We start from the raw sequence: 14375 nt of genomic DNA on the forward strand, positions 1-14375 counted from the left end.
GGAACCCAGGAAGGTCCTATCTGAACGGCCATTGAACTGGCTCCACGTAAAGCGCTCCTGTTCCTTCTGTGTCCTGAAGAAGACCCCACCATGAGGTTCCCAACAACCCTTACAACCAGGGGTCGAAACGTAGACAACTAGCCCATGGCATTTCTCTGAGCATAGGAATAATCAATGGATAAATACAGATCCTGTGCTTCAGAGTCATATGGAACCACTGATCTAAACCAGACCGTAAAGGCTGCATTGAATCTCACTGTGATTGCTTTATGGTCACAACACCTTTACCCGGTCCCCACCTTTATCCCATCACACCCATCCCCTCTAAAACTACCTCCTTTTCTTATGCACTAAAGAGCGCGTTTATATACTAGAATGTAATTGGCTCTCAACATGATGAGCACACTTGTTTTTCTTAATTTGTCTTTGCTAATTTTTCCTTGATAAAATGAAGTAATTGATATGCTTTAAGTTTTGATTTCTTAAACTGAGCTACTCAGTGACTGATACCTAGTATCTGATGACGTGCTAAAATAAAATATGCACTGCACTTATGGACTACTCATGATTTAAGTTGTATAATCTTGATATATAACATTTGTTGACATTTAATGTCTATGAAAGCAATAGACTCCGACCACCTTAATATGTACCTGATGCGAAACTGGACAAAGGGAAAGGGGTGTAACCACCCCCTTCCCAGATCCACCCATAGGAGGGACCGAGCCATGTGGTTCTTATACCTCTATTTTAGTCTATGGTTTGTGAGCCCCCTAGGGCATAACGTATATTGTGCAACTTATCGTATATTAATTGTGTGACTTGCATTGTATTTTTACCTCTGACCTCATAAAGAGCGCAGAGGGGGTGTGTTTATATTAAATACATATACATTTGATATATACCTTGTGTTGTGTCCTTTCATTTGGCATTCAAGGGATTATAATTGGTAAAACAACTTGCTTAACTCGCCTACTGAAGTCTTAGCCTGATGACTGCTGGGTCATGCTACCACTAGGATAGCTTTCTATAAGGTTGACTTTACAACCGCCATCAATAAGAGTCGATTAGACTGGTGCAAGGTGCCCACTAGAATTAGTGGACATCATATGCCAGGCTAACTTCTCACAATCAGTAAATAAATAGATGCAAAATAATACAGCTTTGTGTCGATATAAGAATTCAATCGTCATTTGTTGTATTTTGTTTCACTTTATTTTATTTAAAAGTTTAATAATAAGCTAAGTAAATCAGAACGCATCCTAGCTCTTAACTTTCTTAAACAAATACACATAAAAAAGAGGTAACAGAAAAGGAAAAATACCCCATTTGGCAAGTACTTCCATTATGAATCTCCAAAACAGCAACTTCACAGTATCAACGAAAAACAAAATTTAAATCAATACGAAGCAGAACTCAAAAGCAATATTTTAAAAATCTTAGCCAAAGCCAGTGGTTAGGACTCAATTCAAAGTTCGACTGACAGTGCATTTCATATTGTGGTGGCCAGGGCAGTTTCAAGTCTCTGCTAAACATTCAATTTGGAATTAAACACTAAGGCACTAGAAATGTTCTACATGGTAATAAATCCAGTTCAGAATAACACTCGGTGTGTGAGAGCCTGCCAGCCATCTGTAATTTTTAAGACATATTTATTCCAATTCCACAAATGTAATAATGATGTTCGAACAATGTGATAACAGTGTAAGGGGAATAGGTTGGAGAATTATATCCAAATTTTTTAAAGGACGTAGGTATAGAATGATTGGTTAGACCCTCCTTCAAAATACTTCTTTCTTAGCTCTGGTTCCTAGTAACTTCTGAAGGATGTGGGTCCAGAGACCCGTGGCAAACATTCAATAGGGGTGTAGCTTCCAGGTGGCAATTTGGGGGGTAACACACCCCAAATAACTTAATTCTTAGACAGGTAGTTGGGTCTGGTGACTGTGAGTTTCTAATCATCCTTATTTTCACTAAGAGGTTTAAACTCATTCGTTTTCTGAATCAGGAACGTAAGTGAGTATAGTGACTGGTTCACCAAAAAGTAGCACATTTGCACCATTGATTTACATTTTTAAGGAATTTAAAATTGCTATTTATTAGAATTCACAAACATTGGCAGTAGTAGGCTTTGAAAGCTGTGCCAGTCTCAGGTTTCCAGACATACTACTTGCAATAAAATGCCCAAAATGTGATGGGACAAATGCTTACAAATAGTCTAACAACTTGCAATTGGTTGGAATAGCATTACAAACGATTATTTTTCACCACGTGTACCTTTCCAGCTAGAGGGCCTGATTTAGGATTTAGCAGGTGGAGTAAAGGCAGACAGGTGGTAGAGGACTTTACACCTGCCACCCAGCCTTTACTCCCACCACCGTATTTAAAGATGTCCACCAGCCCTGCGGACATCTTTATACTTTGGCAGGAACCACCGGCGTGGCGGCTCCTGTCAGTGTAGTAAATGTTTGACGGGCAGCAAAAAAAGCCATCCAGCAGTCCACTCTAAGTTGGGCCATTAGAGGACATTTTACACAGGCGGAGTAAATTCTACTCTGTGGTCATAAAACTTGCGGTCTGCCTCACTTGATATCAGGAGGGCAGACCTTAAGTATGGCGGACAGGGTTCTCTGTCGCCATAGCAACTGAGTACCTGTCTACCGAATGCTAAATCAGCCTAATGGGCTATTTAAGTGGATTGATGGTTAGAAAATAGAAGATAGATACTTTATTTCCTGCTCTCATTCACACACAGCATTATCTATAGCAGGGGTCTCCAAACCGGTCCTGGAGGGCCGGATCCATGCCATATTTTTGGGATATCCCCATTGAGATACATGTAGTAATTTAAAAAATCTGGCATGGATCCGGCCCTCCAGGACCGGTTTGGAGACCCCTGATCTATAGAAAAAAAAGTTGCGGGAGAATGAAAAAGGTATCACATTTCACGATGTTTTTCGTCCTTATCTACTCAGTTAAAAAAAGAAATGGGTGGGAGGTTTGGTGAGTGAATGAACAAGGAGGGAGAAGCTGTTAATAGCTCTTACTGTAGGGGAAAATAGCACATGGCCCAGCAGCAGAAATGCATTGAGTTGATGGCACTTTTAGATACAGTTCTTACATATTGATCTGGGTATTTATTTGAGGCCTGGAATGGCTTGAGGCAGAAGAGAATGCAGAACTCACATTTTACCGTTTTCAAAGCCAAAACCCACATTCATTATTTTTGACTTACAATGCAATTTTTTTTTAATTGTAAATCTATTAGGTTTATTCAATGTATTCCATGCTTTTTCATACCTCATTGCTATGGATATTAGTTAAGTATTTTCCCACATATTTATATGATGTGCTTTACGGTAAAAAGGTATGTAAAAAAAATGCTAACTTAGATTTGTTGGTTTCATTTGTTATGTCTTACGTAAAGACATCTTTAGCTGTTGTTTTTGATGACCTCTTGTGTATAATAGAACCCATAGAGTGGACTTTAAGTCAAGTCATTGCTCATGATTGGATGGCGTTCCTGTCTGTCTCAGTTCTCTGCTCTCCATTGGATGACCTTTCTCCCCATAGCCTGACAAAACGTTTTCCAGGGTGGCTGCTTGTCCCTGCGCATGTAAGCCGACGCACAAGATGACATCTCGCAATTATTTTGACATAAATCATTTCAAGGTGAGCACCCATGTGTCCAAACGCATGTGTATCTGGGAATACTTTGGGGTATAGAGTATGCCAAAGCAAGCAAGCATTAGCAAAACCAGCAGGCCTTCAACAGCATACTAAAAGCAAGACCTATTGGCCTTTTCCAGGGCTTGCTTTTCTTTCTGTGTCTTCTATACCTAGCGGTAATAGCTCCCCTTTTGGATGCAGAGAGAACTCTTCAAATGAAAGATGTGCCTCAGGCTCAGGTAAATGGTGGCCTTCATTTGACTGAGGGATGCTTTCCTTCATTGTGGAGCACAATCGAGGTTCTGCTGCTGAATTGGCGATCCAGGAAGGTTGATCGTCGTTGCCAACATTCACAGTGCAGGTTACATTCACCAGGGCATTTCCATTGCAAGACCGTTCTGGAAGATATATGAAAAAGCAGTCTTTCAATTTGAAGAACATTTCTGTCACTATTGTTTTTAATGGGAAGTGAAGCACTGTTACAATACATTTCATCAAATAGGAAGAAAATAAACTTTATTTTATTACAATTGCTCTATTGAGGGATAATATATTAACTAATAATGTTATAAAGTCACATGTTCAATACATCTTTCGAACTACTATTTGATTTGACCCAGCATTTCTCAAAACCTTTACACAACCAATTTCCTCTTCCAATGCCACCATATCTATTGATCTCCATTTCGGTGCATTTAAAGATCTAGCCATCATTGTTGTATAATCTCAATTGTATCCTTACTTTCGGCTAACCATCGCCAACCAAGCATATTTTAGCAGTGATACAGTATAAAATAGGTCTACCTTTTTGCACCAGTTTAAACACAGACTCCCAGAAATGTTTAATTTTGTTACAATCCTATAACACATGTTTCCAGTCCTCTGTCACGTTAAGTCTTCTCCTAAATGTAGCTGGGATTGATTCTGTGAATGTATGAATAAAAACTGGGGTGAGGTGTAACTGACTGAATGGAGTCCTGAGTTTATCCTCACTAGCTCCTTCTCTGCTTTGATTTTTTAATGGTTTATAATTTGTAGTATTACAAATTGTTCATATATTCTAGCTACATAGCCTTTGCCATTTGGGTGGGAGAACGTCTCCCTAAAAATATCTGACTTTTCTCCGAGAGGTGAGCCTACGAAGTAGTATTACTGTCCTTTAATTTAGAAGAGTTGTATTATCTTGCCTATTCACTTCAGTGTTCACTATTCGTTGAATTATCTGCCCTCCCTTCACCTGCTGTCAGCAAAGTGTATTCTTACTAAACGGGGTCTGGGTGCATCCGCATTTAAATAATGCCATGATTCCATATTTATTATCTAAAGAAATAATTTTTCAATTTACAAGGAATTATCTGCAAAGGGCTATACATTACTGTAGGGCAACTATTTTAATTATATTGATATTCTCTACAAATAAAATAGATAAATGGCATTGTAGGTAAAAATATTTCTTTAATTTAATAATTAACCAACCAGTATTTAATCAAATATATATTCTAATGATGAGGAAACGGGTACTCCCAGACATCAAATTGGATGTGTAAATATGATACTTTAATATCCCAGGGTAGATCACAATTTTCCAGTTAGGCTTCTGTCTTGGGGGTATTAATCTTTTAGCCAGAGATAGAAAACGTGTTTATTGTATCAAATAACAGCGTAATATTGCTGTCACCTAAAGTGATAAAGAGGGCCAAGGAATCCGCATACGACTGAACAAGGCTCCATTAACTGCATGGGCTGATTTAAGAAATGTAGGGTCTCTATGAAGAGTATAATAACTGGGATGTGGACACTCCCAACATGAATCCCCTTAGATTTAATTTCCCTTGCCACTTCATCATTCAGTAGTATTTGTACTTTGGATCACTAATTCAGGACCCTAATCAGTCTCTGAACTGATAGGGAAAATTTATAGAATCTGTGGGGGATATTACCAAGCAATAGCGATAATTATCGCTATTGCTTGGTTAGAGACAAAAATTTACCGCTGCGCTGCGGCGATTTTTACCGCAAATAAACCTTGGTATTACCAAGGTTTCTCGCAAATGCGATAAAAATAGCCGCAATGCATGAATATCGCTGAAAAGTCAGCGATATTCATGCATTACCGAGCTAATGCTCTTAGCCATGTTATCCACCTCCCATTGGATAACATGGCTAAGAACTGCTCAGGGCAGGTGTTAGCATTTGGAGATATTCGCGCTTAGCGCGAATATCTCCAAAATTGGTAATAGGAGATAGCGATGTTAGCGACTGTTTCCAGTCGCTAACATCTTGGCACGCCCACTTTGCATATCATTAGTGATAAATATCACTGACATGCAAAGTGGGGCCCAAGATGTTCGCTATCTCCTTCTAGCTGTCGCTAACTGGTGTTAGCGACAGCTAGGTAATAGGGAGATAATTTTATCTCCGCTTTCTTGGCTTTTAAAGCCAAAAAAGCGGAGATAAACCCCCTTGATAATATGCCCCTAGGTACTTAATCAAATATTTCCTTGTTCATCAGATCAACAGCATCTAAGATCCAAATAGATAAATATGGGTTAAGGCCGGACTCAAGATCTGTTGCTCCCTTGGTAAATCCCAAGTGTATCAGCCAATCTATTAGAAATAATTTCCATTACTAATTTTAGTTGACATTTAACAATGTTATCAGATGATATGAGATAAGTTCTGGATTCTTCCCTGGTTTTAGAAAAGTAACTAGTTTGTTTACTTTCAAGGAGGCAGGGGTTTTCTCTTCTAGCAATATAGTGTTTAACCGTGAACATATAGGAGATGAACTCTCATAAAAGTGATTTATATATTTCCACTGGAAGCCCATTTGCCCCAGTGCCTTTCTGGTAGCCATCAATCAAATTACTTATTTTAGTTATGTCTCATTTATTGGTCTATACAGAGTTTGCAGGACTTCTATTGCACTTCTTCCAGCTTAGATTATTGTAGCTAGGATTGAATTTCCACTGATTAGGGTTTAGGGTCTCTGGATATATATTTGTATAGAAATCCAAAGACACGCTTGCTACTCAGGATCTTTGACTATACTCCCAATTCCCTCATCCAGGCCTAACTTTTCCCAACCATATTATCTTCCTCTGTGGCCATTGGTACATTGTATTTTTATTAATAAGTTTCTTTTGTGCTCCTTAATTTTAGATTTTCAGCTTGGTGTCCTCTAATTTTTGAGGTTCTCCTCACTAGGGCTTGAACTACTATATTTATAGTAGATGAAAGATGTATCTCATTGTCTTGATGACATTGTCCCTCTGCTTTCCCATTTCACAGACTTTTGCGATTCATGAACTCCTAGTATATGTTTAAAAGTATGTCACAGTGTCCTAAAATTGCCTGAATTCAAATTGATCTCAAACAAATCCTTGGTCTGGAATTGACAATAACCTATAAACTCTGTCCTTGATAGGAGTGATAGATCAATTCTCCAGGTGTGCCATTTTCCTTGTTTCCTTATTCAACCCCACCCAACTGACATGTAAGGCTTACTGGAGAATGATAAGAAAGAGTCAAGGGAATCATGTCTGATCTTACTATTTTGAGGTTACTTGAGTGATACTTAAGTACATAGGGGCTGAGTCACACAGATAACAAACTCTTGAGTGAGTTTACACTTTGGAGTAAGTTTACTATATTCAGTATTTACAAACTGAGTATGGGTGGGTGAGGTTATTTCCTAAACCCCTTCCTGATCCTTTCTAAAGACCTCTAACTCCTTTTGTAGAATGTCTGCCCCTTCTTTAAGCCACTCCCATATGTCTCTCTCATTGTTAGTACTAAAAACTATACTTGCTTACTTGTGCAGAGATCCCAAAGTCAGGGTGGGTAAATCTGCACTAAATAAGTATAGTTAATAAGGTTGGTTAAATCTCCACACGTAGTTTGTGAATTGCAATTTGTAATACATTTTGTAGTACTACAAAATGTATTACAAAGTACAGCTTGTGAATCAGGCCCATAATATGTAAACTCTTGTGAGTTTGGTTATGCTTCATACCAGACACCTCTTGTCCACAAGCTGTCACAGGCTTCCCGAGGCTGGGCTACATAGCTCTGCAACTTGCTTACCAATCGAACACAACAGGCCTGCCTAGACCCTTTCAAGTCATGTCTTATGTATTTGCATAAGGGTGTTCCCCAGGGCTCGTGTCTAAGCCCTACCCTCTTTAATATCTACGTGGCCCCACTTACCCGGATCGTGAGAGCCTGTGATGTGGAGATAGTGTTGTATGCTGAAGACACCCAAATTCTCATTTCCTTCGGCCCAGACCCAGACAAAGTGAATGCAAGTTTGCAAATTGTGTGAGGGAATTTGCTGCTTAGATGTCTAGTAACTATATCCAACTAAACAGAGACAAGACTGAGATTCTGCTCTTTGGGAAAGCGTCTGAGCTCTGGTTGGCCGACTGGTGGCCTCCCGTACTGGGCCCAGCCCCTTCATCTAATGTCACGTTTTAGGTGTAGTAGCCTATAGACTACATCTCCCAGAATGCCTGTTGTGTAGTCTGTCCTCTCTTTCTCGTCTCCGCTCTGCTTCTGCTTCCTTTTCCCGCCACCCCAGGAAGCGCTCGGGGCTTGTCACCTGTGGTGTTTGCCCCTGTCATCGTGTTTATCGGACCTGGATTTCCCATAGTGTTGAACTCGTATTTGGATGACTGTAATACTCCGCCTTGGATTTAGCAGACATCCATTTTGGATACGCGCTGTGTGTGCCGCGTTTGAGAGTCGAGCTAGACGCTCCCTGTTTCTGCAGTGTTATTTGAACTTTGACCCTCAACTCGGAGCCCCGCTGGGTGAACTGTGTCTTACATTGTGAGAGCCGAGATAGAGACACTCTCTGCTACCGAGGTGTCCCAGGAACACTGAACTTGGATATTTAGTACCTCGATTCCTTACGGAGGTACATGACATTTGTTAGTGGAGCACTAACATTGAGAGCGATTGTACGGCTCTTCTCTTTTTGTTTATTTTTTGGGGCTCTGCATTTTGCTGGTTAACCTTAGAGCTATTGAGAGACTTGGATTGTTCTTTGGAGATCCCGAAGGAGATAAGAGGCATTGTTTCCAGACTTTAGTCCGGGATTATTTTGGAACTACGCAGCTGAGCAAGAAGAGACATCAGTCGTGAGCTAAGTAGCTTTCTACTTGTATGAATCTTTACCAGTGAAGACTATAACCTTTAGCTCTCCAGAACCGTGGTTCATGGGTAGCTCTTGTTCCTTTTACATTTACTTAATTATTTCCTTTCTGTGACCTTTTTACCCTAGATGCTTGTGGCAGCTTCCTTAAGTGAGTGAGTTCACACAAACACACATATATATATAGCAGATACATGTAGGCAGAGGGGGGTGTATTTATGTATGTCCCTTGTGTCTTTCTGCAGGAACAAGAACACAGACCTAACGTATGGTACCTATCCTGTCGTCACGCGCTGTAGATGGTTTCTGGCTGCCAGCCCTTTATGTTTTATTTCTCCACTTTTCCCCTTCCCTGGGTGAGGTCCTCATAGGGGAGTGTTCATGTATAAGACTCACTTTAGGTGCCGCTCCTAGGTAGGAGAGAAACTAGCAACGACATACATCGCTCCTGCTGTACCTGATTTATAAGGTTAGTCAATCTGCCTTGTTTTGTGACACCTAAGCAGCCTGAGAAAAAGCTCGGAGTGAAGCTTGCTCAGTCTCGCTCCATGAAGGACCAAGAAAATGCCACCTGCCGCTCCTGCTTCGCTACTATGAGGCTTCTTAAAAAGCCTTTCCCTTGGCTCCCCAACAGTGCTAAAAAAACTCTTGTGCAAGCTCTCATATTCAGTCGCCTGGGCTGTGGGTTGCTCTCTTAACATCAGTAAACGATTCCTTGCTGACCAAGTTGCTGGTGGTCCAGAACACTGGTGCTAGTCTAATTTGTAATCTTCCTTCTTGCTCCCCCTCTTTCCCTATTCTTTGGAAGCTCCATTGACTGCCTATTAGAAATCGGGTCATTTTTAGGTTTTGCCTGCAAGTGCTCACGTAGTGAGCATGCGCTAAAAAACCTATTGAGTTCTATATATGATCGATGACCCGCCTCTGCCTCTCATTGGCTAGCTCCATAAATGGAGGCTAGCCATTTGGAGACAGAGGCTGTCAATCGCGCTTTCTCCAGAAAACGCGATTCGGGGGCGTTTCTGGTGCTTTTTTTAAGCCCCGCCCCTTTGTCCCGGGCCGCGCTGCGATTGGCTGCCGGCCCGGGACACCCCCGTGACGTCATTCCCGGGCCGCGCTGTGATTGGCTGCCGGCCCGGGACACCCCCGTGACGTCAGCCAATCACAGCGCGGCCCGGCCCGGGACCTGACTTGTTCTATAACTGAAAGTAAATTTGATGAATCGCATGCTTCCTTTTTGTTGTTTTAATTAAAAACGCAATTTTTATGCATGTTACATCACTATTTGTGTAAAAGTTGATTAACATATACATACATATATATTTGCACTTAATTAAACTCTATCATTATACTTATAACGTTTAGAGTCTAATGATATCTATTCGGTGACAGTAAAAGCCGTTCAATAAAATAATTGCTTTATATGTAAATAAATATATATATAAATACTTTTTGAACGACCCGTCCTTTCCACTAAATTTAAATGCCTTTATTTCTCCGTTTCAAAATGGCCGCTTCATTCGCATGTATAAGCAGGGCTTAGGGGCGGGCCGTGGATGATTTTGATGCAGTCTTTTGCCCTTTCAAGTCCTTTTTCTGTGTCTACCCCTCCTTCTGCTGAGCTAGAGGAGGCCCGGTCTGAGAGTTCCTGGGGAATTGTACTGCGCCCTAAGTACCCCTTGGACCCCCAGTTTATTGAACGTGTCGGAGACGTGTGTGTGTGGGCTGTTCCTTGTCTTTTAAGCGAAAAGGTGCCAGAAGCTGAGAGGCTCCGTTACTAGACCCGGTTGTAAGCAGGTGTGTGTAAACGGATGCACAGCTCTTCACCCTAGGTACCCGAAAGCCACATCTGTGCCCTGCAAGCTCTTGCGCCATAGGGAGTTTCCGCTGACAATGTAGGGATTTGCGGTCAAAGCCTAGTGCAAGCTCAATTGTCGCAATCGCGTGGTTATTTCTATATGTGACTTATTGTAAAAGTAGATTTCTTTTCTCTCTCTGTGTTATAACCGAAGCGTTCTGAACGTCATGGCGGATCCAGCGCAGGATGCTCCCCCTCCGCAGCAGCAGCAGGCGCCTGCTCCCGTGACCGGGGCTGTGGTAAGAGCTGATGTGGATATGTTAACTTAAAGCGTATTTGGAACATAATGTGTTTCTGATAATAACATATAGATGCAATCAAATTGAGAAGAACATATTTAATTTATGTATTCAGGACTGACCATGGGTAGCATATTTATTTTAGGAGATATTTTATTGTTCCGTTGTATCTGTGTGTGTATTTGTATTTACACCTTGGCCCATCTGAACTTCGGCTGAAACGTCTTCAGGGCAATCTTTGATGAAGGCCCAGGGTTTGAACCTGTCACCCCAGTGCATAGACTTAATGTGATACCCGAATTGTTAAGGTCGGGTGTGTAAAAATCAGTTTAGAGGGGAAGACCTTTTTAATATGCAATTTTAGGTTATATCCCTGTTTGACAAATATGCACGTACTTCAGCTGCTCACAGGCCGTTTGTTGTCGTCTTGCTGGGATACTTGCTTAGATGTCAAGTGACATGCATTTTTATATTAAAGAAAAAGTAAACGTTTCCACCTGTATTCTCGAAGACAGTAATAAAGGTCACTTAACTGTATTTCAGTCAAAAGTTCAAGTTGGGCCAGCTTTTCAATATGATTTGAACTTTGATGAACGGAGAACCTCCAATTTTGGATTTAATATAATGGCTGGTGGGGTAATTTTCCCTTAAAATGTTAGGATTCGTTTCTATTTGCTTTTCCTCTAAAGTGGAGTGGCCCAGATATTTACATCCATTCTCCTCATGTTCTCAAATGTTGATACTTTTGGCCGAAGAGGGCGTGTATATCACGTTTATTGGCTACCTGCTAATGTATGTGTATGTCTTATTGGCCATCTGTACATGCAAACAAAACAGCAGGGCCTGTTCTGAATACTATGGAGCAGATTTACAATAACTGGCGCATCCCCAGGGATACGCCAGTTATTGTGCGCCGCAGCTCCGCCACCCATGGTGCGCCGCATTTATAATGCGGCGCACCATGGGGCAAAAACGTCACGGATACGTCGCGCATCTGTGTCGTAAAGGCGGCGCATTGCTGGAGTTGCGTTGCAAGCACGGCGCAGCTCCAGCAATGCTCTCTGGGGCTCTATCTGTCCAATACTGTCAAGCCTTACGCCTGCTTCAAGCAGGCGCAGGGTTTTGACGCAGCATTGGCCTAAAAGTGACTGAGTGAAATCTTGTAGATTTCACTCAGCCACTTTTAGGAGGTGTTCCTGTGCAGGAACGCCACCCCTCCTCCCCCCTGCGCCGGAACGCCTCCTTCTGCCGCATGGCTTTACAACGTGACGCATCTCCCAGATGCGTCACGTTGTAAATACCCCGCACCATGGTGCATCCTTCGCGCCGCTGCTGCGTCACAAAAGTGACGCAGCGGCGGCGTAAAAGAGGCGCAAGGGGCTTGTAAATCTGCCCCTATAATTTTACAAGAAATCTCAAAGCTTGTGAAAGTCACTGTTTCAGTGTTCAAACCGGAACATCGCCCAGGATGTTCACATACTACAAGTTACTAAGGACCTGACTCTTTCAACAATGATTGCTTTAACATAATCATTGCTTTGATCTCATTTTCCCTCATCCATCTCTAGAGCTGATTTTCTTATCCGTCTCAACTACTCCTACACATCCCCGTGCATGTTTTCCACTTAAATTAGCATCTATGTTCCTAATCTATTAAGTCAATTAATTGCCTAATGAAGGAAAATTTGGCATACTGAGCCCATAACTGTACCACTAGTTCTGTATGAAAATCAAATATATATTGAGCTCGCCTGTGTTTTTTTGTTCTACAAAGCACCTGTATGTAATGTTTATATTATGTTTCTAGTCGTTGTCTAGTTTAAATGGCACCCTCTACTTCCCTTCTCACAGGCCTGGTACGGTGTTTCAAACTCTAAAGTATGTATTTTCATTGTTTAAGGCCAGACTATCATTTATTTGATAAACCTAATACAGCCATATGTAGCGCATCATATATGTTTTTAGTTCAAAGAGGGAGCGCATTGATTGTATTAAGAAACGTCAAGATGAAGAGGTTGGTTCTTATGTGAATTTTCATAATGAGCTGGATCTCTAGTTTGGCCTCATGGTGGCAGGTTTCCATGCACGCCTAGGCTTTTCTTCCTTCTCTCTTTTTTATTTTTTTTTTTTAGGTTTTGACTGGCGATGCGCACGCAGTGCGCATGCGCCAAAAAACCTTATGAGTTGTGTGTGCAGTCGGGTATACTCCCCCTCCTCCCATTGGCTAGCTCCATAAATGGAGGCTAGCCATTGGGAGAGGGCTCTGTCCGTCAATCTCGGACCAGATTCGGGGGCGTTCCCGAGAATTTTTGGCTTTTGGCGACGTCACGCTACGTCAGCCAAAAGCCGAGAACGCCCCCGAATCTGGTCCGCCATTGACGGCACTCGGCGCCCCCTCCACGAGTCCTGGGACCAGGTCCGCCTCACCTCGCAGCGCCCGATGGCAGCTTTAGGCAGAAGGGGCTGTCCGCTGCACGCCTTCTCTCGTTTGCTTTGTTACCTGGTGTAGCACTGTGACGTCGGCACCCGTAGAAAGGTCTCGCGCAGCCAGAAAAGCGCTGCATTCCAGGAAGAGGCAACACACTGCAACAGAGTCAAGATGGTGAGATACAGGCGGGATCTGTAGAGCTAGGGAGCTGACTGCAGCCCGGCGGGAGGGGACCCAGAGCGCACAGGAAGGCCAGCGAGCTTAAAGGCTGTACAAACACGGCACCCCAGAGAGAAATATCTTTATGGCGTGTACGATTAAGGTTAGTGTAGGGTGTGGCTCTTCAAGACAGAGGGCAGTACACCGGAGCTCGGCCGACTGACATAGTTGCCCGTTCCCACCCCCTCTCCCGCTCTCCGTGTCTCCGGACCCAGTTCCCGCCCCCCTACCGCTGCCTCGGCTCCCAGTTCCCACCCCCCTACCGCTGCCTCGCTCTCCGTGTCTCCCCGGCCCCGTTCCCGCCCCCCTACCGCTGCCTCGGCTCCCAGTTCCCGCCCCCCTACCGCTGCCTCGCTCTCAAACATGGCACTTTGCCATCACTGCTACTGCACGTAATGTGTGTTAATACGCGACGTCATGTAGAACAGCACTGCATCATTGCAAGAGCAAGTATGCTTCGGCTTCGCCATACTCTCCGACCATGTTCTTGTGGTGATATTCACCCTGCTTGTATTTGCGAGTAGCACAGTAACCGCTATTAATTTAGTCCTTTTGAAGTATTTATAGAGCCCTTTATACGTAGTTGTGGGGCGCTGAGGAGTATTTTCGGACAGTACCCGGTTGAGGAGGTAGTTGTTAGCAGAGTGTTGCATTTGTTGTGAAAGTGTGCGGCTAGTGTTGCATTTATAGTGATAGTATGTGGGAAGCTGTCTGTGTGTGTGTGGGGCTCTGTGTGTGTGTGGGGGGGGCTCTGTGTGTTTGTGTGTGTCATTTGCGAGAGATAAAGCTAGTGGCATTGTAAATGAC

The 14375-nt window shown here is 42.7% G+C and overlaps 1 protein-coding gene across 2 annotated transcripts in view; it reads right to left on the reverse strand.

Annotated features, from left to right (window-relative positions):
- Positions 1–3120: 3120 nt before the first annotated feature.
- Positions 3121–14375, reverse strand: part of TNFRSF1B (TNF receptor superfamily member 1B) — a 191841-nt gene continuing 180586 nt past the window's right edge. For both annotated transcript variants that reach the window (XM_086921278.1, XM_086921279.1), the window contains one exon: positions 3121–4067. In XM_086921278.1, the coding sequence (XP_086777404.1) occupies positions 3793–4067 (275 nt within the window). In that variant the 3' untranslated portion in view covers positions 3121–3792. The remainder of the gene's footprint in view (positions 4068–14375) is intronic.

The sequence above is a fragment of the Lissotriton vulgaris genome, chromosome 5 (genome assembly GCF_964263255.1).
Source record: "Lissotriton vulgaris chromosome 5, aLisVul1.2, whole genome shotgun sequence".
NCBI classification, from domain to species: Eukaryota; Metazoa; Chordata; class Amphibia; order Caudata; family Salamandridae; genus Lissotriton; species Lissotriton vulgaris.